General features: G+C 42.1%; 2 protein-coding genes across 8 annotated transcripts in view; one reads left to right on the plus strand and one right to left on the minus strand.

Annotated features, from left to right (window-relative positions):
- LOC122541798 (NFU1 iron-sulfur cluster scaffold homolog, mitochondrial-like) overlaps positions 1–4,689 on the minus strand; it is a 39,895-nt gene extending 35,206 nt beyond the window's left edge. For 2 of the 4 annotated variants that reach the window (XM_087982544.1, XM_087982545.1), the window contains exon 1: positions 4,294–4,389. In XM_087982544.1, the coding sequence (XP_087838670.1) occupies positions 4,294–4,361 (68 nt within the window). In that variant the 5' untranslated portion in view covers positions 4,362–4,389. Of the gene's footprint in view, positions 1–2,050; positions 2,072–4,293; positions 4,390–4,667 lie in introns of those variants that run through there. The other 2 variants (XM_087982547.1, XM_087982546.1) reach the window with 2 other exon arrangements.
- The window catches only part of LOC122541797 (progestin and adipoQ receptor family member 3-like), a 34,169-nt gene continuing 11,519 nt past the window's right edge, over positions 4,587–27,236 (plus strand). For 3 of the 4 annotated variants that reach the window (XM_043678788.2, XM_043678785.2, XM_043678787.2), the window contains exons 1-6: positions 4,587–4,672; positions 9,055–9,181; positions 12,200–12,404; positions 19,359–19,521; positions 23,247–23,402; positions 26,005–26,202. In XM_043678788.2, coding sequence (XP_043534723.1) covers positions 9,139–9,181; positions 12,200–12,404; positions 19,359–19,521; positions 23,247–23,402; positions 26,005–26,202 — 765 coding nt within the window. In that variant the 5' untranslated portion in view covers positions 4,587–4,672; positions 9,055–9,138. Of the gene's footprint in view, positions 4,673–5,295; positions 5,420–9,054; positions 9,182–12,199; positions 12,405–19,358; positions 19,522–23,246; positions 23,403–26,004; positions 26,203–27,236 lie in introns of all 4 variants that reach the window. The other variant, XM_043678786.2, reaches the window with a different exon arrangement.

The raw sequence follows: 27,236 nt of genomic DNA on the forward strand, positions 1-27,236 counted from the left end.
GTGGTCAAGAAGTGTTTGGAAGATTGCAAACTGCCTACTACAAAGTTAAGGTGCTGTCCTGCTCAGCTTCATTAAGACATTGTAGGAGACCAAGGACATAGTTGTCAAAGTGGGCCTCAGGCATTCTTCTAAACAAACTCCACAATTTGCTGATGATATACAAATAGGTAGAAAAGAAAGCTGTAAAACAAAATTCGGAGTACTCTGCAAAATGATATAGATGGTTAAGTGAGTCAGCAAAAATGTCAGCTGAATATATATGTGAGAAAATGAGAGGTTGACCAGTTTGAAAGGAAGAATATGAAAGCAGGAACTGCAGAATGATGAGTACAGAGGGACTGCTCACACATAAATCACAAAAGGTTAACAGGCAAGGAAAGCCAGTAATTAGGAAAGCAAATGGAGCGTGTTGGCCTTTACTGCAAGGGGCATGGAGAAAAAAAGTAAGAAGTCTTAAGTTTGGTGAGAAGATACCTGTAGTACGGTATACAGTTTTGGTCTCCTTATTAAAGGAGGGTATTAGGATTCCTGCAGAAACTGATACTTTTAGAAAAATGCTCAAATTTCTAGCAACTGACTGGAAAAATCACTTGGCAAGATTTCAAGTTGTAAGTGTTTTACTATAATGAACTAAAACCAACCTTGCCTAAACACTAATCAGTAGGCGATTCATGTTTTGTATGATAAAGAAAATACCCACATTAATGTTTAAAATGTACAAATATCTTCAAATTATACTTTATTCTGTCCTTTAAGTGAACACTTCATTTTTCAAGAATCAGTTCAAAACTACTCCCAGCTCTCAATTGCTTGCTTCCTTTTCCCTTTTTAAAATCCCGGTACAGACTTTCACAGTGAGGGTTATCCTAGAGATTTCTCTCTCTCTCACCAAAGCTAAGCAAATCCTCCAGCCTCACTTAAAACGTCACAAACTAAGCAAGACTTCCTACGAATTAAAGAGACTAGTTACTGTCATCTTTCTGCTCCTCTTCTCTCACAGATTCTTGTGGATTGACATATTTGAGAGGTTCAAGTGCACGTGAAGAGAAGTCCTGTTATCGGATAATACAATATTATGGATGGGCTGTTCCTCTTTTCATGGCAACATGACCACATGAGTCTTGTATTGATGTAGACATGTTAGTTAAATAAAACCAAGAATTGTGGGTGCTGGAAATCTGAAACAAAAATACATGGAGAAACTTCATGTCTGGCAGCATCTATAGGGAGAAAGCAGAGTTAAGATTTCAGGATCTGTGTTCCACCATCATGTTCCTGGCTGATGTTTGCCTTTGGCCTACTGTAGTGCTCTAGTGAGACTCAGTGCAAGCTGGAAGGACAGCATTTCATCTTCCAGCTGAGGACCCTGCAGCCTTCGGGACTCAATATCGAGTTCAACAATTTTAGAACTTGAACACCTTCTTCCATGTCCTTTTCCTACACCCCAGGCCTTATCACATGGGGCGCTTTCAGCACAGACAACCCATTTTTCTCTAGTTATAGTTCTCATTATCAGCTTTTCACCTTCTCATTATGCATCCCTTTGTTTCTGTAACTGTCTTTTTCTCCCTCTGTGCTCAGTCTCCACCCATCTTCTCACTCCTTTGCTCCTCATCTCTATCCCGTGTCTTCAGCATCTATATTTTCCTAGCTACTACTAGTCACTGGACCCGAATTTGATTCTGCTTTCTCTCCACAGATGCTGCCAGATTTGCTGAGTTTCTCCAGCAATTTCTGGTTTAGAAATTTTAATTATAATTAGCTATTTGTTAGAGCCCCAACTCTATTAACAGTTTCAGTATAACCATGTACAGTCTTGACATTCCTCACACCCTCCTATGACCTAGACACGAATAGTCCATCACCGACAACATAGCTCGCCTGGCCATTGTTCAGACATCCCCCCCGACTCCAGTCTCCCATAACCTTTAATACCAAAGTTTGTTGATAGGCAGAATTCAGAACACCCATCAGTCCTCCATTATGTAAGGACAGTCGTAAAACATAATAATCCTACAAACTTTGTATATGTAACATGAGATATACTTACAGGGAATGACTAGACTGATTCCTAGGATGAAGTAGCTATCATATGAAGAAAGGTTAAACAGATTAGATTTGCATTCGTGTTCAAAAGAATAAGATGTGATCTTATTGAAACATGCAAGATTCTAAACGGGCTTGATAAAGGTGGTTGTTAAGGATGTTACTCTCTGTGGGATATTTGGAAAACCAAACAGTTTAAAAATAAGGAGTCTCCCATTTAAAACTGAGATGAGAAGAACTTTGTTCTGTCAGAGGGACTTCACTTTCACAGACAGCATTGGAGACCTAGTAATTAAAAATATTCAACGCTGAGTTAGGTATGTTCATGACTGATAAGGGGTTATGGGGCAGTCAGGAAAGTGAAGACAATGCCATAATCAGATCAGTGATGATTTTATTGAACAGCATAGCAGACGTGAGGGGCCAACACCTCCACAACTCTACACCTCCCGCTCTTAATTTCTTATTGTATCTTATTGATTGACAAAGAAGGAAATGGGAATCAAATGGTCGTGTCTCAACGGTAACATGCTTATCCAAAATGAGGGAAACATGATTGGTCATTATCAAGCTAGTTTCACTGGCATAAGTGTCCAGCATTCCTGTGGCAGGCTATCTAATAGCATTTGGCTTTGCCCATTTAGTTTTCTCTTTGTGTTAGAATTTGCTGGAAGTGGGCACTCACGAAAACAGACAAAACTATCAGTTTAATGAATAATTTTTAAGGATTGCAATTAGATTGTGAAGCAAGTGTGAATTAATATTCCAAAAGTTCCTCACTAGATTTCCACAGAATATCATTGGTTTAATTGATGTGGGGCTTTTGTATTATTCTTTGTGTAGTTATAACAAAATGCAGATAGATGGGGGCAGTATGATGCTGTAATATCCTGCTTTAAGTTACTGAATAACTCAGGGGTTTCCACAACATGGAGAGAGAGGAATTCTCTCTCAATGATAGGGATCAATTGAGGCAAAGTTCAAAGCAGTCAAAGATATTACAATTTCACCACCATGCCCCATCATAATGTTTTCTGCTTTTATGGTAATTTAAAAGCTTTACATTGGGGTCATAATGGGAAAATGTTTATTAAGTACTACTCTATTCTGTTCATTCATTCCTTTGTCTAATCTCCCCTTAAATACTTGGCATGTTTGACATTTTCACTATTCTCTGGCTTGGAGAGGTTTCTTCTGAATTCATCATTGAATTGCTTGGCCCCTCATTACACTCTTTTCCAGACAAGGAAGCATTTCCCCTGTACTGCCTTATCAAAACACCGAATAATTTAAAAACCTCTGAGTCACCAGTCAACATTCTTTCTACAAGAGAGGAACAACTCAGGTCGCCAATCCTTTCATTACTTGGCCATCATGTGTAGGACTATGAACTGTTTGGGATTTTTGGGACTGTCCTGTAGCTTGGCTTTTCATTTTCCCTGATGGTGTTTTTTTCCATCTCTGCAGATTTAATGTCTGTGTGCTCAGGACAGAATTAAGGGAGGGGTAGCTGGTCTTTTGAGCTGACGGGCACGGACTCTGGGTGAGTTACACAACAGTAGTGATCATCTCAAACATGAGTGAAAGACCCACTTGCCCTTTCCTCACATTGGTCCCATGGTCTTGTCAATCTCACCCAAACCCTGCTCTAGATGGGGTCAAATTATTGATGATGCTGAAATTTGTACTGAAAAAAAAATGCTGGAACTCACAGCAGATCAGGCAGCATCTATAAAGAGAGAGCAAGCTAACCTTTCAAGTCCAGATGACTCTTCATCAGTGTCCTCGGAAGGTTCTATCAGCGCCAGCCATCACGATCTTGTCTGCCTCCCACACCAGCTCTCAAGTCTGCACTCCCTATCTCTGCTCTTGTCAGTAGCTGTAGTGGAAAAGTGTCCTTTTTTTATCTTTCTTGACCAGAGATGGTCAAAATGAAGGAGAGGTTTTAAGTTTGAAACTCCTCAAAAAGTAGACAGATTAAAGTTTTCCAAACCACAGGAGGAGTTGAGAGGCACCAGTTTCAAACCCAACATATAACAGAAAGAACAGCGGGAGGATTGGAGAGGGAAGATTAACGTTGAGCAATAATAAACAAGGCGCCCAGTGTGTGAGTGGCTAACCCACAATTCCTTGTAATTGACAGCTCTCCACGAGCACTCATCTTCCTCAATCGGCCATTAAGGGGGTTATAAATGATTGTATTTGCGGTGATGTGTGTGTCAGGGAGGCCATAGGCCGGTTACTTACCTGCTTTCAGGCCAATGCCACCTCCAGCGCCAGAGGATTGGCCGCAACCTCCCCGCCAGCGCCGCCATTGCTCGGCCCTGACACCAGGACCCGCAGTGACCACCGCCCTAACCACCGCCTGACCCTTTCACCTTTTTCACTCAAACAAAACCCGAGCGACCACACAGTATATCAATCAACCTCATGCCATCCGTTGTGGAAAAATAAAATAAAATTGATAAATAAATCGACGAAATCAATCAGGCGGTTCCGAGACGCCAGGACAGCCTGTGAGGCCCCGCTCCATGGGCTCCGTTGACTTGAGTTGCAGAACAGGATGATAGCGGCTTTGCGTGTAGCGCGGTAGAAAGAACGGAGAGGAAAATGCAAAATACCTTCGGTAAATCCGGATTCTTTTTACACGTGCGAGCTGTGGCTGTTGGAATTGTCTGTACTAGGCGTTAAAAGGTTGTTGTCGGGATTGCGATGCAATTATATGGCAATGTTTGGGGGAAGAGATGCTGAGGGAGGATGAGCGGCTTCGTGCGGGCGCTTGATTGACAGGCGCCCTCCCGGCTCGCGTTCCAGTGCCTGGCTCTGGCCATTCATTAATTTACTCAGCCACTCATTCATTCATTCATTCATTCATTCAGTCCTCTCTGGATAGTGAGGAAGCTTTGCTACATAATGTTCTTTCTCATGGGGAGGGAGGAGAAAAAGCATCTCTTCCAGTTATCACTGGGATACTTTAACTTTATATTTTGCTTCACCTCAATGATCTGAAATGTAATTTCAAAATGGATCTCTTATGTTATTTTCCTAATTTAAGTCAGAGACCTCTGACTTGCAAGACCTAATTGTGTTCATTTTACGTGCGACAGAAAATAGAAACTCTCCCAATGTCTCCTGAAGGATTACAGTTTTTTGTTGAAAATGTGATGTATTTATTTTCTGCCTCGCAACAAGTGATGGAAGCTTCTTTTTTCTTTTACAATTTCCACATTTTGAAATTCGGTGCCATAGATGATAAATCCCCAAAGAAAGAAATTGTCAAACCTGCGAATAACACCAACTAGTCTGGCTCATCTTGTACACTTCAAAATGGAGATCTATTTGACTTGAAGATTGAAAAGTGATTTGCAACTTGGTAATTAAAACTTCGTATTTGTGAACAGCCAATATCAATCATAAATATTGCAATTACAATTACTGTTTGTGAAAATACAGTGTATTGATTTGGATTTAATTTACTGATGCATATGCTTGAATTTTATAAACTCAAGCATTAAACTATCTGTTGTGGTACTATCTAAGGCACATGCATTCCAGATACTCAGATCTTGCTTAACTAGAGCATCTCAAAAGTAAAACAATGTGCTCAAGTAGACAGACAGGAAGATACTGTAATAAAAATGCCTGGCAGCGGTGCAAAACCAGATTAAGAACTACCCACACTTGATGTCCAAGTAATCAAATAGGCTTTCTGCTGCAGCAAAAGGCTTCTGGCAAGGTGCTGCTAGCACCAGTAATGCACTTTGGTGGCTTTGCCCACTGCTAGTTTTGTGCCTTTGTCATTCCTGAAAAGTTTAACCAACCTGGCCTTTTCCCAAATGATTCGGGTGGTGTCTGTTGGAATGGACCACATTAAGCTCTGGGGCCAAGGAGAGGTTAATTATTGAAACTTTATTGAGATTGGCAGCTTCCTGATCAGCCTCTGTTATCTTGACAACTTGGCGAAATTTTCCTCAAGGTCAGGAAAAAAAGTTGTCAGCAAATAGCTGGCTTTCTTTCACTCAATTTACTTCTAAAGATTGTATTTTATTCTGATTTTTCACTGTCTTATCCTGAAATGTGCATTAAAAACAACTTTGCATTTCTTCTAATAGATAAATATTTGAATCGTGAGCTTTAGTACTCTGTGAACATATTGTTCTTGTGATTTATGTAATTTCTGACAAGTGTTTAAGGAGAAAGGATTTGCTTTTCTCCAATGGGTTTACAGTGAAACCTTAACTATGCTTCATTACAGAAGATGGAAATTGGCAGATAATCACAGTTCATTGAATGAGGACAGAAATAAAATACTGTGGGTGCTGGAAATATGAAGTAAGGATGTAGGTTTGCTCGCTGAGCTGAAAGGTTCATTTCCAGACATTTCATTATCTTACTAGGTAACATCTTCAGTGGACTTTATGCAAAGCAATGCTGAAACTTCCTGCTTTCTATTTATATGTTTGGGTTGGTGATGTTATTTCCTGTGGTGAAGTCACTTCCTGTTCCTTTTCTCAAGGGGTGGTAGATGGGGTCTAACTCGATGTGATTGTTGATCGAGTTCTGGTTGGAATGCCATGCTTCTAGGAATTCTCGTGCATGTCTTTGTTTGGCTTGTCCGAGGATGGATGTATTGTCCCAGTCAAAGTGGTGTCCTTCCTCATCTGCATGTGAGAGAGGGTCATGAAATAAGTACAACCCAAGCCTAAACAAAAATAAGCACCTGTGGATGGCAGAAAATTTAAGAGCAAAGACTGTTCATCAGAATTATCGGCCTGAAACATTAGCTCTTTCTCTCTGTGGATACAGCCTGACCAACTGAGGTTTTGCAGTTTTGTAGACAATAGACAATAGGTGCAGGAGTAGGCCATTCTGCCCTTCGAGCCTGCACCACCATTCAATATGATTATTCGCTGATCAACCTTAATCAGTATCCTGTTCCTGCCTTATCTCCATAACCCTTGATTCCACTATCCTTGAGAGCTCTATCCAACTCTTTCTTAAATGAATCCAGAGACTGGGCCTCCACTGCCCTCTGGGGCAGAGCATTCCACACAGCCACCACTCTCTGGGTGAAGAAGTTTCTCCTCATCTCTGTCCTAAATGGTCTACCCCGTATTTTTAAGCTGTGTCCTCTGGTTCGGCACTCACCCATCAGCGGAAACATGTTTCCTGCTGCCAGAGTGTCCAATCCTTTAATAATCTTATATGTCTCAATCAGATCCCCTCTCAGTCTTCTAAACTCAAGGGTATACAAGCCCAGTCGCTTCAGTCTTTCAGCTTAAGGTAGTCCCGCCATTCCAGGAATTGACCTCGTGAACCTAAGCTGCACTCCCTCAATAGCCAGAATGTCTTTCCTCAAATCTGGAAACCAGAACTGCACACAATACTCCAGGTGTGGTTTCACCAATGTCCTGTACAGCTGCAGAAGAACCTCTTTGCTTCTATACTCAATTCCTCTTGTTATGAAGGCCAGCATGCTATTAGCCTTTTCACTACCTGCTGTACCTGCATGCTTACCTTCATTGACTTGTGTACAAGAACACCCAGATCTCTTTGTATTGCCCCTTTACCTAAATTGATTCCATTTAGGTAGTAATCTGCCTTCCTGTTCTTGCCACCAAAGTGGATAACCATACATTTATCCACATTAAACTGCATCTGCCATGCATCTGCCCACTCACCTAACCTGTCCAGGTCACCCTGTAATCTCCTAACATCCTCCTCACATTTCACCCTGCCACCCAGCTTAGTATCATCAGCAAATTTGCTAATGTTATTACTAATACCATCTTCTATATCATTAATATATATTGTAAAAAGCTGCGGTCCCAGCACTGATCCCTGCGGTACCCCACTGGTCACTGCCTGCCATTCCGAAAGGGAGCCGTTTATCACTCATGATGGAGACCTCAAGGGTATGGTTGGACAAAGAGGTCAGATTCTAAACTGGAGAGCTTCAAGCTCAATGTTCAGCCGGTTCAGCTTCCAAACATGTTGAAAATTCAATAGTATGCTGTAACAGTAACGTAAATCTTGCTTGTAAGATTTGTCACAGCTTGGGTTTTTGATGAGTTGTTGCATGCAAATAGGAGCCCCTCTGTTCACGTAAGTGGGTGAGGACGTGGGTTCTGGCCTCTTTTATTGAATGGCCTCAGTTAGGGAATTATGGGTTGGTGACTTGGACAACACAAATCTTCCACAGAGTTGAAAATCACTCCTGTAATTCAACACAACAACTTAAAATCAAGGAGCTCAGAATACTGTGCAAATACAGTGGGCGGCATGGTGGCACAGTGGTTAGCACTGCTGCTTCACAGCGCCTGAGACCCGGGTTCAATTCCCGCCTCAGGCGACTAACTGTGTGGAGTTTGCACGTTCTCCCCGTGTCTGCGTGGGTTTCCTCCGGGTGCTCCGGTTTCCTCCCACAATCCAAAGATGTGCAGGTCAGGTGAATTGACCATACTAAATTGCCCATAGTGTTAGGCAATGGGTAAATATAGGGGTATGGGTGGGTTGCGCTTTGGCGGGGCGGTGTGGACTTGTTGGGCCGAAGGGCCTGTTTCCACACTGTAATGTAATCTAATCTAATCTCTCATGGGTTTAAAGAAAGTAGCCAATCCCTGATGGGACACCCTTAATGGATGGCTTGCCGCTTCTTTTCCAGACTTTTTACAAATTTGTGTCCAGTTTTGACTGTTGTAGCAAGCTTTAAATATAGTTTAATCCAGATGCATTTAAAGTTTTCCCGGTTCTGCAGTTGCTTACAGAACCCATATGCTATTGGAGTCTACTGTTTGTCTGAACCCGTGTTAATCCTCATCTTGTGACTCGAGCATAATCCAATCAAAAATTTCAGAATGGATTGGCTAATGATGCCAACCATTCTCCAGTGGTGCAGGATTGATGAGCCATAGAGAGCTCAGTTTGCAAGGACAGTGACTCCCTGTGGGTCAGACAAGACGATAACTTAACTCCCTGGCGACTTCATTTATAATGTTTTTATTGTAGCAAAATGTCCCCGGCACTTTCCCAAAATGTAATCGGACAAAGATCAACACTTCGTTCTTCTGTGCTTGAGGCAGAGGTTGAACAATGGAGTATTGTTATTCCAGCAGTGAGCAAGACCTCAAAACCTGTGAGTAATCTTTGTGAATATACTGGTAAAGAACAGTGAGCTGAAAATAAATTGTTGCAAAGCTCTTGTATTTATTATGTATGTCATTCTTTCTTCTTAGGCACTATGAAAGGACAAGCAATTTTCTGTGATGTTTTGTAGAGAGAGGGCATTTGTGATGTGGCAATTAACCTTCATGTGGGGAGAGAGTATTGTAATAATCAATGGGTGATAGGAATGGATTTTCAACAGTGTCAAGCTTTATCTTTGTATTGGAGCTATCGGGCTGAAAACAGCACTGTAACTAACTTAATGGTTCCTTAACCCTTCTTTGGATCAGTAGTTCTGCTGAAGAGTGTTCTTTGCTCTTATGGTTACTTCAATAATGTGTGAACTGGAACTATCAATACTGTTTGAGCATTTGATTCACCTCAGGTAGTTCTAGAGAAACTCTGATGGATTCCTTAGTCCTTGTTAAAGCCTGGTTTGATGCCATACTAAGGTTACAGTCCCTCTAGGGTGAGTCACATCTGAGTTCAACCTGCTCCCCTCTAGAAGCAGCTTTTAACACCATAATCTTCAATATAAACTTCAGCTAGACCCCATGACAGCTCTGCTCTCCATTTTACAAAGGAGAATGATTTGGATGCCATGAGGAAGGGTTTAATGAGAAATGAGAAGCTATGTTTGATTGGGAAAGATTCACCAGACTTGGAGTTCCCTGCTTGGGACAAGAGAAGATCTTTATCTTACCTGATTGAGGTAGATATTAGATTAGATTACCTCCAGTGTGGAAACAGGCCATTTGGCCCAACAAGTCCACTCTGACCTTTTGAAAGTCACCCACCCAGATCCATTCGCCTACTCTATATTTATCCCTGACTAATGCACGTAACACTATGGGACAATTTAGCATGACCAATTCACCTAACCTGCACATCTTTGGAATGTGGGAGGAAACCGGAGCACCTGGAGGAAACTCACGCAGACACGGGGAGAATGTGCAAACTCCACACAGTCAGTCGCCTGAGGCTGGAATTGAATCTGGGTCTCTGGTGCTGTGAGGCAGCAGTGCTAACCACTGAGCCGCCATGCCATCCCTAAATTTTGAGGATTATGGAGTGTAATGTTCCCAACAAAATCACAAAAGTGTTATGGCCTAAAAAGAGACCATTTGGCCCATTGTACCTGCACCACGAGATAGGATCCTGCCATTGAAAATAGTTGCTGTAAATTACCTGCACACACACACACACAGTAGCTTCCTTGACTGAACTCATGATGTCATGCCATTAGTGTAAAAGCTCTTGATGGTGATTTCAAACCATCTGAAGTAGTAATCTCTGTAATAATTGCCAGCTCATTCAAATCGAACATACAATGATGTTGTAGTGTGCACTGTGATTAAAGTGTCTTTTGTGTATTCACTGACAGTAAAATATATTGTGACTTCCGGTTCAGATTAATCTTCAGTTTACCATAAAACCTTCTCTAAAGTTAAACCAATATTTTGTCTTGGGTTCAACATCAGTTCTGAGGTCAGACATTATATAAATAATAATGATCAGCTCCAGATCTTTACTCAGAACAGTGTGTATTTTTATTTTAATTGTCTAGTCATGTAGAAACTGTTAGGCCTCATTCCATTGTGGTTCACAATGGATTCCTCTTTTTTTTAAACGTGGTACATATAAGATTTACATAGTCTTTTAAAAGAATGTAGGTCTTCAAACTTCAGGACTGTGTGAGCATCGCTTTGGTGCCCGTCCCTAACTATCCTTGAACTGAGCGGCTTACGCCCATTTCAGAGGCAACATTGCTGTGGGTTGCCCATCCAAGGTAAAGATGGCAAATGTTCCTCCTTAAAGGACATTAGTGAACCAGTAAGGTTTTTTACCGCAATTGATGACAGTTGGCATTGTTGCCATTACTGAGATTAGCTTGTATAGTCCAGATTTATTAAGTGAGCTTTTCTTGCACTAGTGGATGTTGAGACATTTGAACCCAGATCCCAGAGCATTAGCCTGGACCTGACTAGTCCAAATGACTAGTGACATTATCATTACTTCTGAACCTATGACTTCTATCAGCTCAAAGGAGAGGAGCAGCAAATTGAAGGGAATCCTACACATTCTCCTTTTTGGAGAATGTTCCTCCTTAAAGGACATTAGTGAACCAGTAAGGTTTTTTACCGCAATTGATGTTTCATTGTCTTTGGTGCAAAGTCCTGGAACTCTCTTCTGAACAATATGTCTGTTGCACCTACACCGTATGGAGTGAAGTGCTTGAAGAAGGTAGCTCACCATCACCTTCTCAAGGGCATTTGGAGATGTGCAATCCATGCCTCATCAAAGGGTACTTTTATTTCAAAATGTCATTGTCTTCCCTGAAATATGATCAAAAGATGGTTGTCAGTGGAAATTGAAAAGTAGGCATCCCACACTGTTCCTTACATTGGTGTGTGTGTGTGTGCGTGGCTAATGTTTTTCCATTGTCTGATAGTGAATTCCACATACTCAGTTTGTGAATACGTTCCAATATCTATGGTCACGACCTAATGTCATTAGAACTTTAACCAAGAATAAACACTAAAGAGGCTGGGAAATTTTATCTTTCTAAAGTTGGCTGGAGAGGGCATAATTAATTAGATGTTAACGCTGAGATTGATTCCAAGCTTCGCATGGATGTTTGAGTGCAATTAGAAAGCATTTGTCTCAAAGGCACTGTGGAAGAAACCATTGTGCAGTTATGGAGCTGAAATTAAACTAAATAATGAGTTGACCCATGATTGAAGTGAGAGGAAATTTGTTTAATATGGCCTTACTGATGTAAATACTGGTTTCTTTAATAATGGGAGGACAAAGGGACTTAGATATCCTCACCCATGGTCTACTCTTAGCCTGGATGAGGCCTATGTCAATTCTTCCTTCTTTTGATAGTCACCTTGGAGATTAGCCCTTGTACAGAATACTATAATGGTTTCTCATTATGGCCAGTTCTTCCTGATGAAAATGACCTCCCTATTTTTTTCCTGCTCAGATTTAGGCTACCAGAACAAGATGACTCATAACATCCTGAAGAGTTTACACCGTGTTGAACTTGGTGGATACAACTACTGGCCACTCTTCTCCCAAATTGGAATTCGCCTTTATAGCTATGAAGAAATTCCGACCTTTTTAAAGGGCAATCCTTATATCACTGATGGATATAGGGCCTACTTACCGTCAAGCTTATGTATCAGAAGGTATGTTTGGATAGTCACAAATGACAAATATCAAGGAAATAACCAGTTTAATTTGAAGGATTGAAGTGACAGGAAATTTATCTTATATGGCCTTACTGATGTAAAGACTGGTTTCTTTAATAATAGGAGGGCAAGGGAGTTAGATATCCTCACCCACACCTGAAGGTAAATACCTGAGGTCTCCTTCCTCAGAGAGAGATGACTGGTGGTTGTTTAACCTGAAGGTCATCAAGCCTCAGATGAAGAGAGAGATTGAGAAGTTGAATTCTTCGTGGTAACCATGGGAATTGAACTCACTGTTGGCCTCACTCTTGCAAACCAGCTGTTCAGCCACATGAGCTAAACTGACCCCATCCTGTACCTGCGATAACCTGAAACAACAAAACCAAGCTGCTGTTGTCTGTCTCCCTCCTGGTGCCTCTCTGAATGATCACTATAGTCTGTTGTGCTCCACACCTTCAACTTCTGAACCATAATCATCTTTTTGAATTCTCTTCCCTGAAGGTAGGGGTAGGTCTAACCTATAACAACATGTCCTCTGTCATGGATGGGGTGTGGAAATGAGCCCTGAATCCAGCCTAGCCAGAACGGGAATCAAAACTTATGCTGTTAGCATCAATCCAATCCAGTTCAGCCAACTGGGCCAATTGGTCCCTCCACACCTCTACTCCAACCTATAAACGTGCATGTTGTCATCCCAAGATATGGTTAGTGGTAGTACAGGCTTCTTGTACTATGGCTGACCAGACATCCCTCTTGTTACCACTTGCCATTTGTACGGGGGTGAGATTTACAAGCTGAGACTCCACCTGTTTGGCCATGTTTTGAACGCACCTTCATGGAGGTGCAACTCGACCATAGAACCATAGAACCTCTGCCTCTGAGGCAAGGGCACCACCCACTGCACCTTTGACCCATTGATAACAAGCCTATTTGACCATGTCATTTTGGATGAGATACTGAAACTAGAGTCATGCAGCACGGAAACAGAACCTTCGATGCAACTCGTCCATTCCGACCAAGTTTCCCAAACTCAGCTAGTCCCATTTGCCTGTGTTTGGCCCGTACCTCTCTGAATCTTTCCTATTCATGTACTATCCAAATGTCTGTTAAACATTGTAACCGTACCTGCATCAATCACTGCCTCTGGCAGTTCATTCCATATATGAACTACACTCTGTGTTGAAAGTTGCCTCTCAAGTTCCTTTTAAATCTTTCTCCTCTCATCATAAAAATATGCCCTCTAATTTTGAACTCCTCTGTGCTGGGGAAAACACCTTTAATATGCCCCTCATGATTTTATAAACCTCTCCAAGGTCACCCCTCGAACTCCTATGCTCCAATGGAAAACTGTACCAGCCTCTCCTTATAACTCAAACTCTCCAGTCCTGGTAAAGTTCTTGTAAATTGTTTCTGCACCCTCTCCAAAGTAGTAATCAGCAGGAGATTTCCTGGTTTGTGTTTGACCTCATGCCATGAGATGTTATGGATTTAGATGAGAGAACCACATGTCGTATCTCTAACTTTGCAGATGACACAAAGTTGGGTGGGAAGCAATGTTCTGAGGAGATTGCAAAGAAAATTTAGAGTAATTTGGACAACTTAGGTAAGTGGGCAAATACATGATAAATGCAGTATGATGTGGATGAATGTGAAATTATCCACTTTGATAGCAAATCTGGAAGACAGACTATTATCTGAACGTTAATAGATTGGGAAAGAGGGAGTTGTGAATGGCTTGGGTGTCCTTGTACTGAAAGTAAGCACACAGATGGAGCAGATGGTGAAGAAGGCAATTGGAAAGTTAGCATGAGGATTTCAGTATAGGAGCAGGGATGCATTGCTGCAACTGTATATGGCATTAGTAAGACTACACTGGGAGCATTGTGTGCAGTTTTGGTCTCCTTTACTGAGGAAGGATGTTTTGGCTATTGAGAGAGTGCAAAAAATGGTTACCAGATTGATTCCTAGGATGATGGGACTGATATGTGGGGACAGGCTGAATCAATTAGGACTGTATTCACAGGAGTCTAGAAGAATAGGGGGGAGGGATCTCACAGAAACCTATAAAATTCTAACAGGATCAGACAGGCTAAATGCAGGAAGGATATGGGGTCCCAGAACCAGGGGTCCCAGTTTAAGGATATGGGATAAAGTGGAAATGTTTCACTCAGAAAATGGTGAGCCTGTGGAATTCTCTGCCATAGGAAACAGTTGAGATCAAAACATTGATAACTTTTAAGAAAGATGTTGATATGGTTCTTAGGACTAATCAAATATGAGGATGTGCAGAGAAAACGGGAGCAGGCACTGAGTTGGATGAACAGCTGTGATCACGTTGAATGGTGGAGCAGACCCGAAGGGCCGAATGGCCTACTCCTGCTATTTCCTATGTTTCTATGATTTTATGACTGATTTCAGGTTCTACCTCAACATCTGACGAATTTAACTATTTAAATATTAGATCTGGAATAAAAGGGTCACGTTATTATTGGTGAGATTCCCACATTTGTTTTCAAAGCAATTTGGTTCATAAATAGTGTTTAGGAAAGGAAATTTGCTGTCTTTACCCATTCTGGTCTCTTGGACTGCAGACTCACAGTGAATGAGGTTGACTCTTAACCATCCTCTGAAATGGCCTCGAGAGCTGCTCGGGGGAACTTGCTTCAGAAGGGAACACCTTGTGAAGGATGTTGGGATGGACAATAAATGTGGCCTTTCCAGCAATGCCCATAAATATTGTTGTCTCGTGGAGCAATGTTCTGCTTCTCCTTCTCTGTCCAGTGTCATGGTGTCTTTTACCTGTCTGATTTATAAGTCTAAATTTAACAACTTGTCGAACTGTGCAACAAGCTAACTACACTCTGCTGTGCATAAGTTTACTGTCCAAGACTTACAGTAATAGACTCAAACTCTCAACTGCTTGGACTTGAACTCTGATATAAAATCTGCCTCCACCCTCTGACCCCCAAACCTAACCCTGTTTTGTTTTTAACTTTCTGGTCCAATACTTTCAAATTTTGAAGCTTTTCCCTCCTACTCTAATCTATGTCATGCAACATACTATAATGTCACAAATCATACACAGTTAGACTCATAGAATCCCTACAATGTGGAAAGAGGCCATTCAGCCAATCGAGTCTGCACCGACCCTCTGAAGAGCACTCTGTTCAAACCCAGCTCCCCTACTGCATCACTTTATATGACTAATCTACCTAGCCTGCACTGTGGAAGGACCCGGGTTTGAGTCCAACCTGTGTGTGTGGAGTTTGTACATTCTCCCCGTGTTTGCATGGGTTTCCTCCGGGTGCTCCAGTTTTCTCCCATAGTCCAAAGATGCGCATGTCAGATAGATTGGCCATTGCCCATAGTGTCCAGGGCTGTGTAGGTTGAGTGGCTTGGCCATGGGAAATGCAGGGTTACTAGATGGAGCAGGTCTGGGTGGGATGCTGTTCAGAGGATCGGTGTGGACTTTTCAGGCTGAATGGCCCGCTTCCACACTGTAGGGATTCTGTGATTCTATATAAAAGGCCAACAGTCTTTTGGCTGCTTTATTACCCACTGAACCTATAGTTAGTTATTTTAATTAATCTATTCGTACATGGTGTGACACATCTTTAGGGCAGGTGGGACCTGAACCTGGATCTTCTGGCTGTGAGGTAAGGACACTACCACTGTGCAAGAAGCTCTCAAGTTCCGGTGAATATGGATGCTGGCGTTTTGTGATTCATACACAAGGACCCGCAAGACCCTTTGTGCTGCTGAATTCTGCAGTCTTTCTGCATTTAAATAATACTCAGCTCCTCTGTTCTTCCTTCCACAGTGCATAACTTCGTATTTTCCCACATTCCAATCCCACTGCCAAGTATTTGCCCACTTGTAAAACCTGTCTATATCTCAACACAGAGTCTGTCAGCCTCACCATTTTGCTTTCCCACCTCAGCCTGGTGATGTTACATTCACTTGTGTCTTCTAAGTCATCAATATATGTTGTAATTAATTAGCATTGACATTTGTGATATCCTACTGATGCTGATTGATTGCAACCCTGAAATTTATCCCATCTCTGTCTCCCATTAGTTAGGCAATTCTCCATCCATGTGAATACACGCCCCAACACCATGGGCTCTTATCAAGTAGTTTCCTGAGCAGTACCTTTTTGAATGCCTTCTGGAAATCCTAATATATTGCATCTACTGGTTCTCCTTTATCTATCCTGCTTATCAAAGAATTCTAATAAAGTTGTCAGGCATGATTTCTCCTTCACAAAGTCGCACTGACTATGCTTGATGGTATTATCCATTGATAAATATATTTCTGTTCTTTTAAAGTAATACATCCTTTATCGTAGATGTTAAAATTTTCCGATGACAGATGTTATACCAGTTGACCAAAGTAACATTTTTTTTACCCTCTTTTTAAATAATGATGCTATATTGGCAATCTTCTATTCTAGAATCTAAGGATTCTTGGATGGTTATACCAGTAATTCACTATCTCTCTATCAACTGCCTTTTAGTATTCTACAATGCAACCCATCAGACCCTGGGAAATCATTGGCCTTTGGCTCCATCTATTTCCCTTTATATATGTTCTCTTGCAGTAGCTACTGTATTTATTCCCTCCCCATCTTGTGTGTCTTCATTTAATAGTTTTGGAATAGCATTCGTGTCGTCTATCTGAAGGCTGATACAAAGTAATTATTTAATCCCTTTTACTCAGAGATTATTTATTAAGTCTGCCCCATTACTCATTACCACATCCAAAATAGCCTGATCTCTGGTTGGAACCTTAACGTATTATTATTGGAAACCATTCTGAGTCCCTCCTGTGTATTGTTTCTCACAGCTACCTCTGCCAATTTGATTTTCTCAATCCAAATGAAGGTTCAAGTCACCCAGAATTAATACAGAACAATCTTGATTATCTGAAATCAAATATCCAAAAAGATCTCAAGGTCCTGTAAGTTGTCATGAACTGTATATAAAAACACATCCTGTGAGAGAGACGCTTACCGACCATCGCACACAGGATACCCACCAAAATGACAAATAATTCTTTTGTAATCGCGCATTAACAACAACATCAAACAACACACAAAAAAATGAAGTGCAACCTGAATTTCCAGTTCTTCTAGAATCCTAAGTACCCAATCTACAATGCTACACAGACTAATGTTGATTTTTTTGTTCTCCCTGGTTGCTGTCCTGTCCCTCTCCAGGATACTTTCACCAAGAAAGTGGGGCCAGTGCTGAAATTCCTTGCAACTGAACAGGAGTTGCTTTATCCTCATTAGTGGAACCCACTCACTTTGTTCTCTACACACACACGCACACGCACCCCTCTACACACACACCCACACCCCTACACACACACCCCTACACACATCCATACACCCCTACACACACACACACCCCTACACACACACACCTCTACACAAAGACGCACCTCTACACGCACACATGTGCGCGCACACACAGACACACACCCTTTACTTTGCTCTTGTCTCAATCCAAAATATTGAGGGGGTGAAAGACATCTGCCGTCAGTTGCTCAGGCGTTGACATGAACACAGGATGCTCCTGAGTGGACAGAAAGTTCAGTTTGAATGTTCAGTATGGCTTCTTTGTCGACAATCAGATCAGTTTTCTGAACAATCAGTTATCCGAACAAAGTACTCCCTGCCCGTCTTGTTTAGATAATCGAGGTTGCTCTGTATACTTTTTTTTTTTAAGTGCCATCATTTGCCTTCTGACTTATTCTCTGTCCTACAGTATCGCTGCTGTTAGAGGAGGGTTTATAAACTACACCTACTAGTGTCGACTTCCTCTTTGTTACCTTGGCCCATGTGGATTCTACGTTTCCTGATCCAAAATCATTTTTTTCCTGTCATATTTATTCCATCCTTACTAACAAAGCTCCCAGCCTGCACTATTAAAAAGTTGCATAACCCTGAATTATTAGTTCCTAGTTTTGATCTCCTTATAACATTGCCTCTATAATGGCTGTTAGATTATACCCATTAACATCTATTTACACTGCTTAATTATTTATTTTTTCCAAACACCGTGTTAACAGCCATTAATTTTGATCTGTTTAACCACCATATTTTCCTTTGACCCTATTTGTTGCTTTCTTTTATATTTGTGCACTCTGGGTATAATGACCAAACAGCTATCCTGCTAGATCGTTTTTAATTTGCAAACCTCAACTTCCCCTAACCCATCATTAGTTTAAAGACCCCTTAAAGAATAATTGCTTAAAAAGAACGATATTGTGATTTTTCCTGCAGTGTAGGGAACGCTTGTAAATGATTTGAATAGAAGCAGAAAGTTGCTGAAATCTCCATCCGTGCATCTAATTGTTCCAACATGTTCCTGTCTGGCCTCTTATATTCTATAATCCATCAACTAAGGGTAATCCAAAACTCAGCTGTCGGAGTCTTACCTAAGTGTCTGTGCTTGCTAATTGACATTGTGTTGCTGAACTTGGAACCAATGACTAACATCAGAAACAAAAACAGAAATTGTTGAAAAAGTTGTTTTAAACAAAAATGAAAAAACTAAATGTTGGAAATTAGAAACAAAAACAGAAATTGCTGGATAAGCTCAGCAGGTCTGGAAGTATCTGTGGAGAGAAATCAGAGATAATGTTTTGGGTCCTCAGAACTGAAAAGTCTTTAAAAATCAGCCTGATTGTCAGATCACTCAAAAGCTTCACCATTCCCCATTTCTGAAATCTCGACTCCTCCAAATTTGAGCTCCCTGACCAGGTGGTAGCTGTGGTGATTTGTTTTCCCAAATGACATTCATCTGAGAATGCAGGTGATTTGTACACAAAATATCCTTCATGCCGAGACCATGTGTCTGTCTAATCTCAGTCTTATTGTGTGCAAAATGTAACAAGCGCGCACATTTCACTCACGCTGTTCTACTTGCAATCTGTTTAAAACAGCCTCTTTGTATTGTCCAATGAGAGTGTGAACATATGGAGCCATTTGCTGGGGTTTTTCCTCTTCTTCGTCATTGTCCTACACGATACTTGCTTCCTCCTCCCGTCGTCGAACAGCACCAGGGATGACTACGTGGTTTTCATTATTTTTGGCTTTTGTTTTCAGGTGAGCATATCCTTTAACAGGCAAAATCACGGGATGGAGATCCAGGTTGGGCTCCTTTTTATTTCTTTATTTTTCCACTGAAGAATTTGTTGTTAAGAATCTGTACCTTTGTACCTAAGACGACACCATAATGTGAACTTTTCTTTGTACATGTGATGTTAAAGGTGATTCAGTTCAAATGGCAGAGGAAATAGCAGTGCTTGGATTTCTGATCCTGGATGGACAGATGTATGTTAGACAGAATGCATGTGTGTCCATGCAACTTTTCCAACGTTTAAGTGCCTCCATGAAGCTATTTGTTGCTTTGTATTGAATCTTGTGCAGTGTGCAAATATCTGAACAGGCTGATTTTAAAAAGACCTACTGTACTGCATTGATCAGCTACAATATTGAGTCCAATTCTGGGCAGCACACTTGGTGCAGGGTCTAACAGCCTTGGAAAGGGTGCAGATGAGATTTCACAGAATTGGTACACCAATATCATTTATTGTATCTGTTGCTCCCGATGCGGTCCCCTCTACATTGGGGAGACTGGACACCTCCGAGCAGAGCGCTTTAGGGAACATCTCTGGGACACCCACACCAATCAACCACACCGCCCCGTGGCCCAACATTTCAACTCCCCCTCCCACTCTGCCGAGGACATGGAGGTCCTGGGCCTCCTTCCCCGCCGCTCCCTCACCACCCGATGCTTGGAGGAAGAACGCCTCATCTTCCGCCTCAGAACACTTCAACCCCAGGGGAGCAATGTGGACTTCACCAGTTTCTTAATTTGCCCTTCCCCCACCTCACCCCAGTTCCAAACTTCCAGCTCAGCACCATCCCCATGACCTGTCCTACCTGCCTATCTTCTTTTCCACCTATCCACTCCACCCTCCTCTCTGACCTATCACCTTTATCCCCACCCCCGCTCACCCTATTGTACCCTATGCTACTTTGTCCTCACCCCCACCCTCCTCTCATTTATTTCTCCACCCTTCAGGCACTCTGCCTGTATTCCCGATGAAAGGCTTTTGCCCGAAACGTCGGATTTTCCTGCTCCTAGGATGCTGCCTGAACTGCTGTGCTTTTCCAGCACCACTTTACTCCAGAATCTGGTTTCCAGCATCTGTAGTCATTGTTTTTACCACACAGCGGATGGCCATTCTCCCCATCCTGCCTGCGTTGTCACTACAGATGAGTGATTCACTTCATACCAATCACCTGCCTTCTCCCCATAACCCTGCTCATTGCCCAATTTTCAAATCACAGTCCAGTTCCCTTTTGAATGCCTCAATTCAAGCAGCCTCCACCACACTCTCACAGAATGCTTGCAGTGTGGAAGCAGGCCACACTGACCCTCTAAAGAGCATCCCACCCAGACCCACTACCCCCTCCCCATCCACGTAACCCTGCATTTCCCATGGTCAATCCACCTAACCTGCACTTCCCTGAACAATATGGGTAAGTTAGCCTAACCAATTCACCTAACCTGCACTTCCCTGAACAATATGGGTAAGTTAGTCTAACCAATCCACCTAACCCTTAGATTTTTGAATTGTAGGAGGAAACGAGGAAACCCACACAGACACAAGGAGAATGTGCAAACTCCACACAGACAGTTACCCGAGGCTGGAATCGAACCCAGCTCCCTGGTACTGTGAGGCAGCAGTGCTAACCACTGAGTCATCGTGCTGCTGTCTTGGAAAGTGCATTCCACACCTTAATCACTGTGTGAAAATGTGTTTGTTTCCTGTCATTTTTGCTTCTATTGCAAATTATTTTAAATCCATGCCCTCTCATTTTTGACTCTTCTGAGTGGGAACAGTCTCTCCCATCTTTTCTATCCAGACCTCTCATGATTTTGAAAAGGTCCAGCAAATCAACTTTTGTCTTTTTTCCAAAGAAAACAGTCCTAACCCCTCTATCTTCATAACTGAAATTCCTCATTTCAGGAATCAGTGTTGTAAATTTATTCTGCCCTCTCTCCAATGCCTTCAGGTCCTTCCTAAAGTGCAGGGCCCAGAATTGTACAAACCCTCCAGCTGAGCATCAACTGCTGACTTCCACAAGTTGAACATGACCTTTCTTGTATGTTATGCCTTTATTAATAAATCCTAGTGCATTACATGCATTTTCAGTCGCATTCTCAACCTGTCCTTCCACTTTCAGTGGCATATGATTATTTATAGTCAGGTCCCTTTCCTCCTGCACTTCCTTTAGATTGACATCATCACTGGAGTTGTTCCCAGAGTTACAGAATACTGTGAGGCCTTGATAACATGGAGATGATGTTTCCACTCGTAGTGGAGTCTAGGATGTGAAGGCACGACCTCCAAGTGAAAGGACAACCCTTTAGAACTGAGATGAGGAGTACTTTCTTCAACCAGAGTGTGGTTCTCTGGCATTGAGAAATAAATGAAAGTTCAGAATAAAGGTCTTCCAACCCAGACCAGCCTCCAGTCTGGACCAGGCCTTGACTTGAGACAGTGCCAGGCTTCACCTTGAGGTTCATGAGGCTGGGTGATCACAGCGGAATTGCCTCAAGACCAGGAGAGCACACTGGGCTGAGAGACTGCCTGGCTGGGCTGAGAGGCTAGCCACGTTGGGCTGAGAGACTAGCATGCTGGGAGGCCACAACAGGGTATACATAGTGAAGGCAGGAGAATGGGGGTTGAGAAACTTATCCATAATGATCAAATAGTGGAGCAACATGATGGGCCAAATGGTCTAATTCTGCTCCTATGTCTTGTGGCCTGAAGGAATTTGAATTGCTTAGAGTAGCTTGAGAAGGAGGATTGCTCTCCGAGAGGCAGAGAAAGTTAAAGGTATTTAGTTTGAAAAATAAATTAAATTTAATGGTGATATTGACATTTATAGGGTTTTTTCCTCAACTTAGTAAGGAGCAAGAAGCCCATGGCGGCCAAGTCGGTAACCAGAGAACTTGGATTCAAGAAAATTGACCAAAGGACTAGATTAGTCTTTGTTTCACAGTGAGTTTAATGATGGGGAACACATTGAATTTGCTTTCCAAATGATACCTTTCAAAAGGCAGTTTGTATAATTGACAGGGAAACATTCTGGCAAGGAAGAGTGGAAGTGGGGCTAGTTTGGAGAAAACCTTGCAGGGCTATTGATAAGGGAAGTGGGGCAAGTGGAACTAATTGGATAGCTCTTTCAAAGAGCTGTTCCTAGCATTACGGGCTGAACGGCCTAGCTCTGTGCTTCTGTGATATCCACTCTGTTCAAATTTAGCTTCCAGAGCAACTAGCTCACTTTCAAAACAGATGAACCAAATCCCAATTTTTATTAAATTACACTGTGTGTATAGAAATATTAAGCTGTAATGAGCTGCCAGTAGACTGCATTGTGTGTTGGGGAATACTGTGAGTAGGAGGGATGAAGAGAAAGATTTGCAGAATGCACACACCAGTGCAGTTTGAATTTAAATCCATTTATTCTTATTTAATTAGAATGTATCTCTTGTCTAATAACAGCAAATAAGTTTGAGAACATCTCTTTAACATATTGCATATTGGCACTGATAAGTAACCCCCAGTGCAGTCGATTAAATCAATCAGGCGGAGCACACGTGTTATCTCCTGATAGAATTTTATGATTTTAAAAAAAAGACTTCTAATCAACAGATCTTTAAAACTGTGCGAGCCTGCAATAATGTTAGTTCTGTCACTTCTAGGAGATTGTGGTATTCTAACGTTGTGTATTGCTTTTGATATTGTCCACAGTTCTGCATGTTATGCTCAGCAGGATATCATTTATTCTGTTGCCATCATTCAGAGAAGACTAGTCAGCAGTGGCTTGCTCTCGATTATGCTGGCGTCTCCGTAGGAATGCTGGGATGTTATGTCCCAGGAGTCTTTTATGCCTTCTATTGTGCTGAGGTATGTATTAATTTTTGAGAATTATGCTTATGAAGTTGAAAAGGTCGTTCGTAGATTTACAATAGTTTCCCAGTTAGAAAGTGGGAAACATGAATATTTAGACCTTAAAGTGCACAGACTTCTGACCACCGTGCCTCAAGATGGATACCTGAAAAAATTCTATGCACGATTGCTTCTAGGCTGTGTCCATCAGCAAAGTTAATTATCCTTAAAGATCAAAAATGGAGGCTTGAAATTATAGATTATCTTGTCAAGTCTCTCTAAGCTTTGAGTTGAGTTGCAGTGAGGTGTGGTGGTCAGAGTGCTAGATGCAATTTGATACAAACACAGGATCCAGTGCAAGTGTGAACGCAATTTACAGCAAGCAGTAAGATTTGACACATGATTAGTAATAGACAGAAACTGGCAATATTCCTGCTCCCCGCCAATTGCACAAACCCTTCAGGCATGTCTACCCAATTCTGACAAGAGCATATCTGAGCTGTTCAGTAGAACACCTCCAATTTTGGTATTGTTGAATCTTTCAGTTCTGGGTGACTGAACGTGAAACCATTTGATAACCAAGGCAAAAAAAAAATTACTCATAGAGTCATAGAGATATGCAGCACAGAAACAGACCTTTCGGTCCAAATTATCCATGCTGATCAGATATCCTCAGTTAATCTAGTCCCATTTGCTAGCATTTGACCCACATCTTTCTGAACCCATTCATCTCCCCATCCATTTTAAATGCTGTAATTTTACTAGCCTCCACCACTTCCCCTGACAGCTCATTCCATACCCGCACCCTCCTCACCCTCTGCATGAAACAGTTGCCCCTTAAGTGCCTTTTCAATCTTTTCCCCCCTCACCCTAAACCCTCTAGTTCTGGACCCCCCCCTCTAAAGAACCTACAGAAAGACAATGGTGTAATGGTGATGCCACTGGTCTGGTGATCCTGAACCCAGATGGACTTTTGGGAGCAATTTTGTGGCATAGTGATAGTGTCCCTGCTTCTGGGCCAGAGGGGCCTGAGTTGAATTCCCACCTGCTCCAGAGCTATGTAAAAACATTGCTGAACAGGTTGATTAGAAAAATAGGTTACGTACAAAAAAAAAACAATAGTCTTGCACACATCAGAATGCTTCAGAGTACTTTTTGGGGAAGGTGGACATTTGAGCAGGACTGAAGAGTGAGGTAATTGCAGGATGCACATCAACTGAAGAATATCTTAGAACTTTGCAAGTAATTCTACCTGATGACTTCAGTGAACGAATCCAATTCAGGTGGTGTTGCATGCCCAAGGTGTGGAATTATTGGTCAAAAATCTGACATGGAGAAATGTGCTCTGATCTGAGTCAGGTTAATCATCAAATTGTTAAAATATATTATCGCTCAAAAGTGACAGAGTTACTTCAAAGTGTAGAGTCACAGTTTATAGGAACACGAGTAGGCCATACGGCCTCTTGAGCCAGTTCTGCCATTTGATGAGATCATGGCTGATCTGTGGCCTCACTCCATACACCTGTCTTTGATTGTAATACCTTTATTTTAATCTGTGATAGATAAATTATGGCTAAACAACCACTGCCAATTGTGGAAGAGAGTTCCAAATATCTGCTAACCTTTGTGTGTCTAAGTGCTTCCTAACATCTCTCCTCAACGGTCTGGCCTTAATTCTCAGACCACCCCACCAGTTCTAAAATCCTCAACCAGTGGAAATAGTTTATCTTTATTTACTCTGTCTTTTCCTGTTAATATCTTTGATCAGATCATCTCTTAACCTGCTAACTTCTGGAGGAAAACAAACCTAATTTGTATAATCTGTCCTCATTACATAGCTCCCTGAAATCCACGTGGTCTTCTTGTAAAACTAAATGTTACTTCCTCCAAGGCCAATATATCCTTCCTAAGGTCTAACCAGGGTTTTGTATAACTGCAGCTTAACTTGCATTCCAGTCTTCTAGATACAAAGGCTGATGTTCTATTAATTTTCTTCATTATTTTCTGCACCTGTTCATGACATTTTAAGGATTTGTGCACCTGAACTCCCAAGCTATTTTTAGTTTTTGCAACTTTTCATGAACTAGTAATGCATGCAAGGAGTTAGGAAGGTGAATAAATTACCATGTGAAAAATTGTCATTAATAAGGGCTCAGTGGTCAGCACTGCTGCCTCACAGCGTCAGGGACCCAGATTCGATTCCGAGCCTTGGGTAACTGTGTGGAGTTTGCATATTCTCCCCGTGTCTGTGTGGGTTTCCTCTGGGTGCTCTGGTTTTCTCCCACAGTCCAAAGATGTGCAGTGTAAGGTGAGTTGGCCATGCTAAATTAACCATAGTGTCTAAGGATGTGCAGTTTAAGCATTGATTGGCCATGCTAAATTGCCCATAGTGTCCTGGGATGTGCAGGTTAGGTGGATGAGCCACAGGAAAAGCAGGGTTACAAGGATAAGGTGGGGGTTGGTTCTGGGTGGGATGCTCTTTGGAGGGTGGACTCAATGGGCCGAATGGCCTGCTTCCACACTGTAGGAATTCTGTGGTAAATGGCATAATTTAAATGAATGGAAAAGCACCTAGTCGTTAAGTGTTTAATAATTTTGTTTTTATTCCTTCTGGACACAGTATTGGAGACAAGTGTACCTTATAACCGTGCTGGCCATGATTTTTGTAATGTTCCTCACACAAATCCATCCGCATTATGCCTCCCAGCATTGTCACAAGCTGCGCATCCTGCTGTTCTGCTTTATCGCTGCATACGGATTAATCCCCACCGTTCACTGGATATTTCAGAATGGGGGAATTGGGGAACCGGTGGTTAAGGTAAGGAAGGACTGCTGTACATTTTGTAATCCTTCAAAGTCTCTTAACCGTACGATTTTCATGGTGTAATTCTTTGTATGTTTATTTGTTGGGATTCTTGTTAAGATTATGCATTACTTGGCAGACCTGTGCAGAGATTATACAAAATTAGTCCAAGATTATTCGAGCTTCAATCCTGCGTTGGCCCACCTCGTAGCTAAACAGCAATTAGATTTCTGCATTTGGATTGAAACATTGAATAGTCACCGCATTAAGAGGGGTCATGTCAGCTGGTGGTGTGTGCACCAGCTCTCTCTAAGAGCTAGCAATTATTCCCACTGTCTTGCCTTTTTCCATAGCCTTGCGACTACTTTCTGTTGGGTTTTTAATCCACTTCCCAACTGATCACACACACACAATTATCCTACATTTTCTTTCACCACAGCCTGGAGAAGTGCTTTCTGTATCTGAACCACTCACTGAAAGATGCTTCTCTTGTTCTTTGCCAATTACCTGCAATTTGTGTCCCCAGGTTCTTGATTCTTTAGCCAGTGGATCTCAGTGTCTCCCTGTTTACTCCTTCTGTCTAGGTCCAACCTCTCTATGAAATTCCCTCTTACCGCAGAATGGCTCCAACTGCCCCAAACTGTCCATATAACTGAACACCCACATTCCTGGACCATTCCTGCACCAGAAGGTCACACGGTAGCTCAGTGGTTGGCACTGCTGCCTCACAGCGCCAGGGACCCGGGTTTGATTCCACCCTCGGGCAGCTGTCAGTATGGAGTTTGCACGTTCTCCCTGTGTCTGCGTGGGCCTCCTTTCACAGTCCAAAAATGTGCAGGTTAGGTGGATTGACCAATCTAAATTGCCCAGAGTATCCAGAGATGTGTAGATTAGATGGATTGGCCGTGGGAAAGGTAGGATAATTGTGTGTGTGTGTGTGTGTGTGCGTGCGTGTGTGCGTGCGCGCGCGCGGGGGTGGGAGGAGGTCGGGGAGGTCAGGCTCTTCAAGGGTCTGTGTAGACTAGATGGGCCGAATGGATTGCTGCCAG

This window comes from Chiloscyllium plagiosum, unplaced genomic scaffold, assembly GCF_037043375.1.
Source record: "Chiloscyllium plagiosum isolate Xiang-an unplaced genomic scaffold, Cpla_swu_hap1 HiC_scaffold_43, whole genome shotgun sequence".
NCBI classification, from domain to species: domain Eukaryota; kingdom Metazoa; phylum Chordata; class Chondrichthyes; order Orectolobiformes; family Hemiscylliidae; genus Chiloscyllium; species Chiloscyllium plagiosum.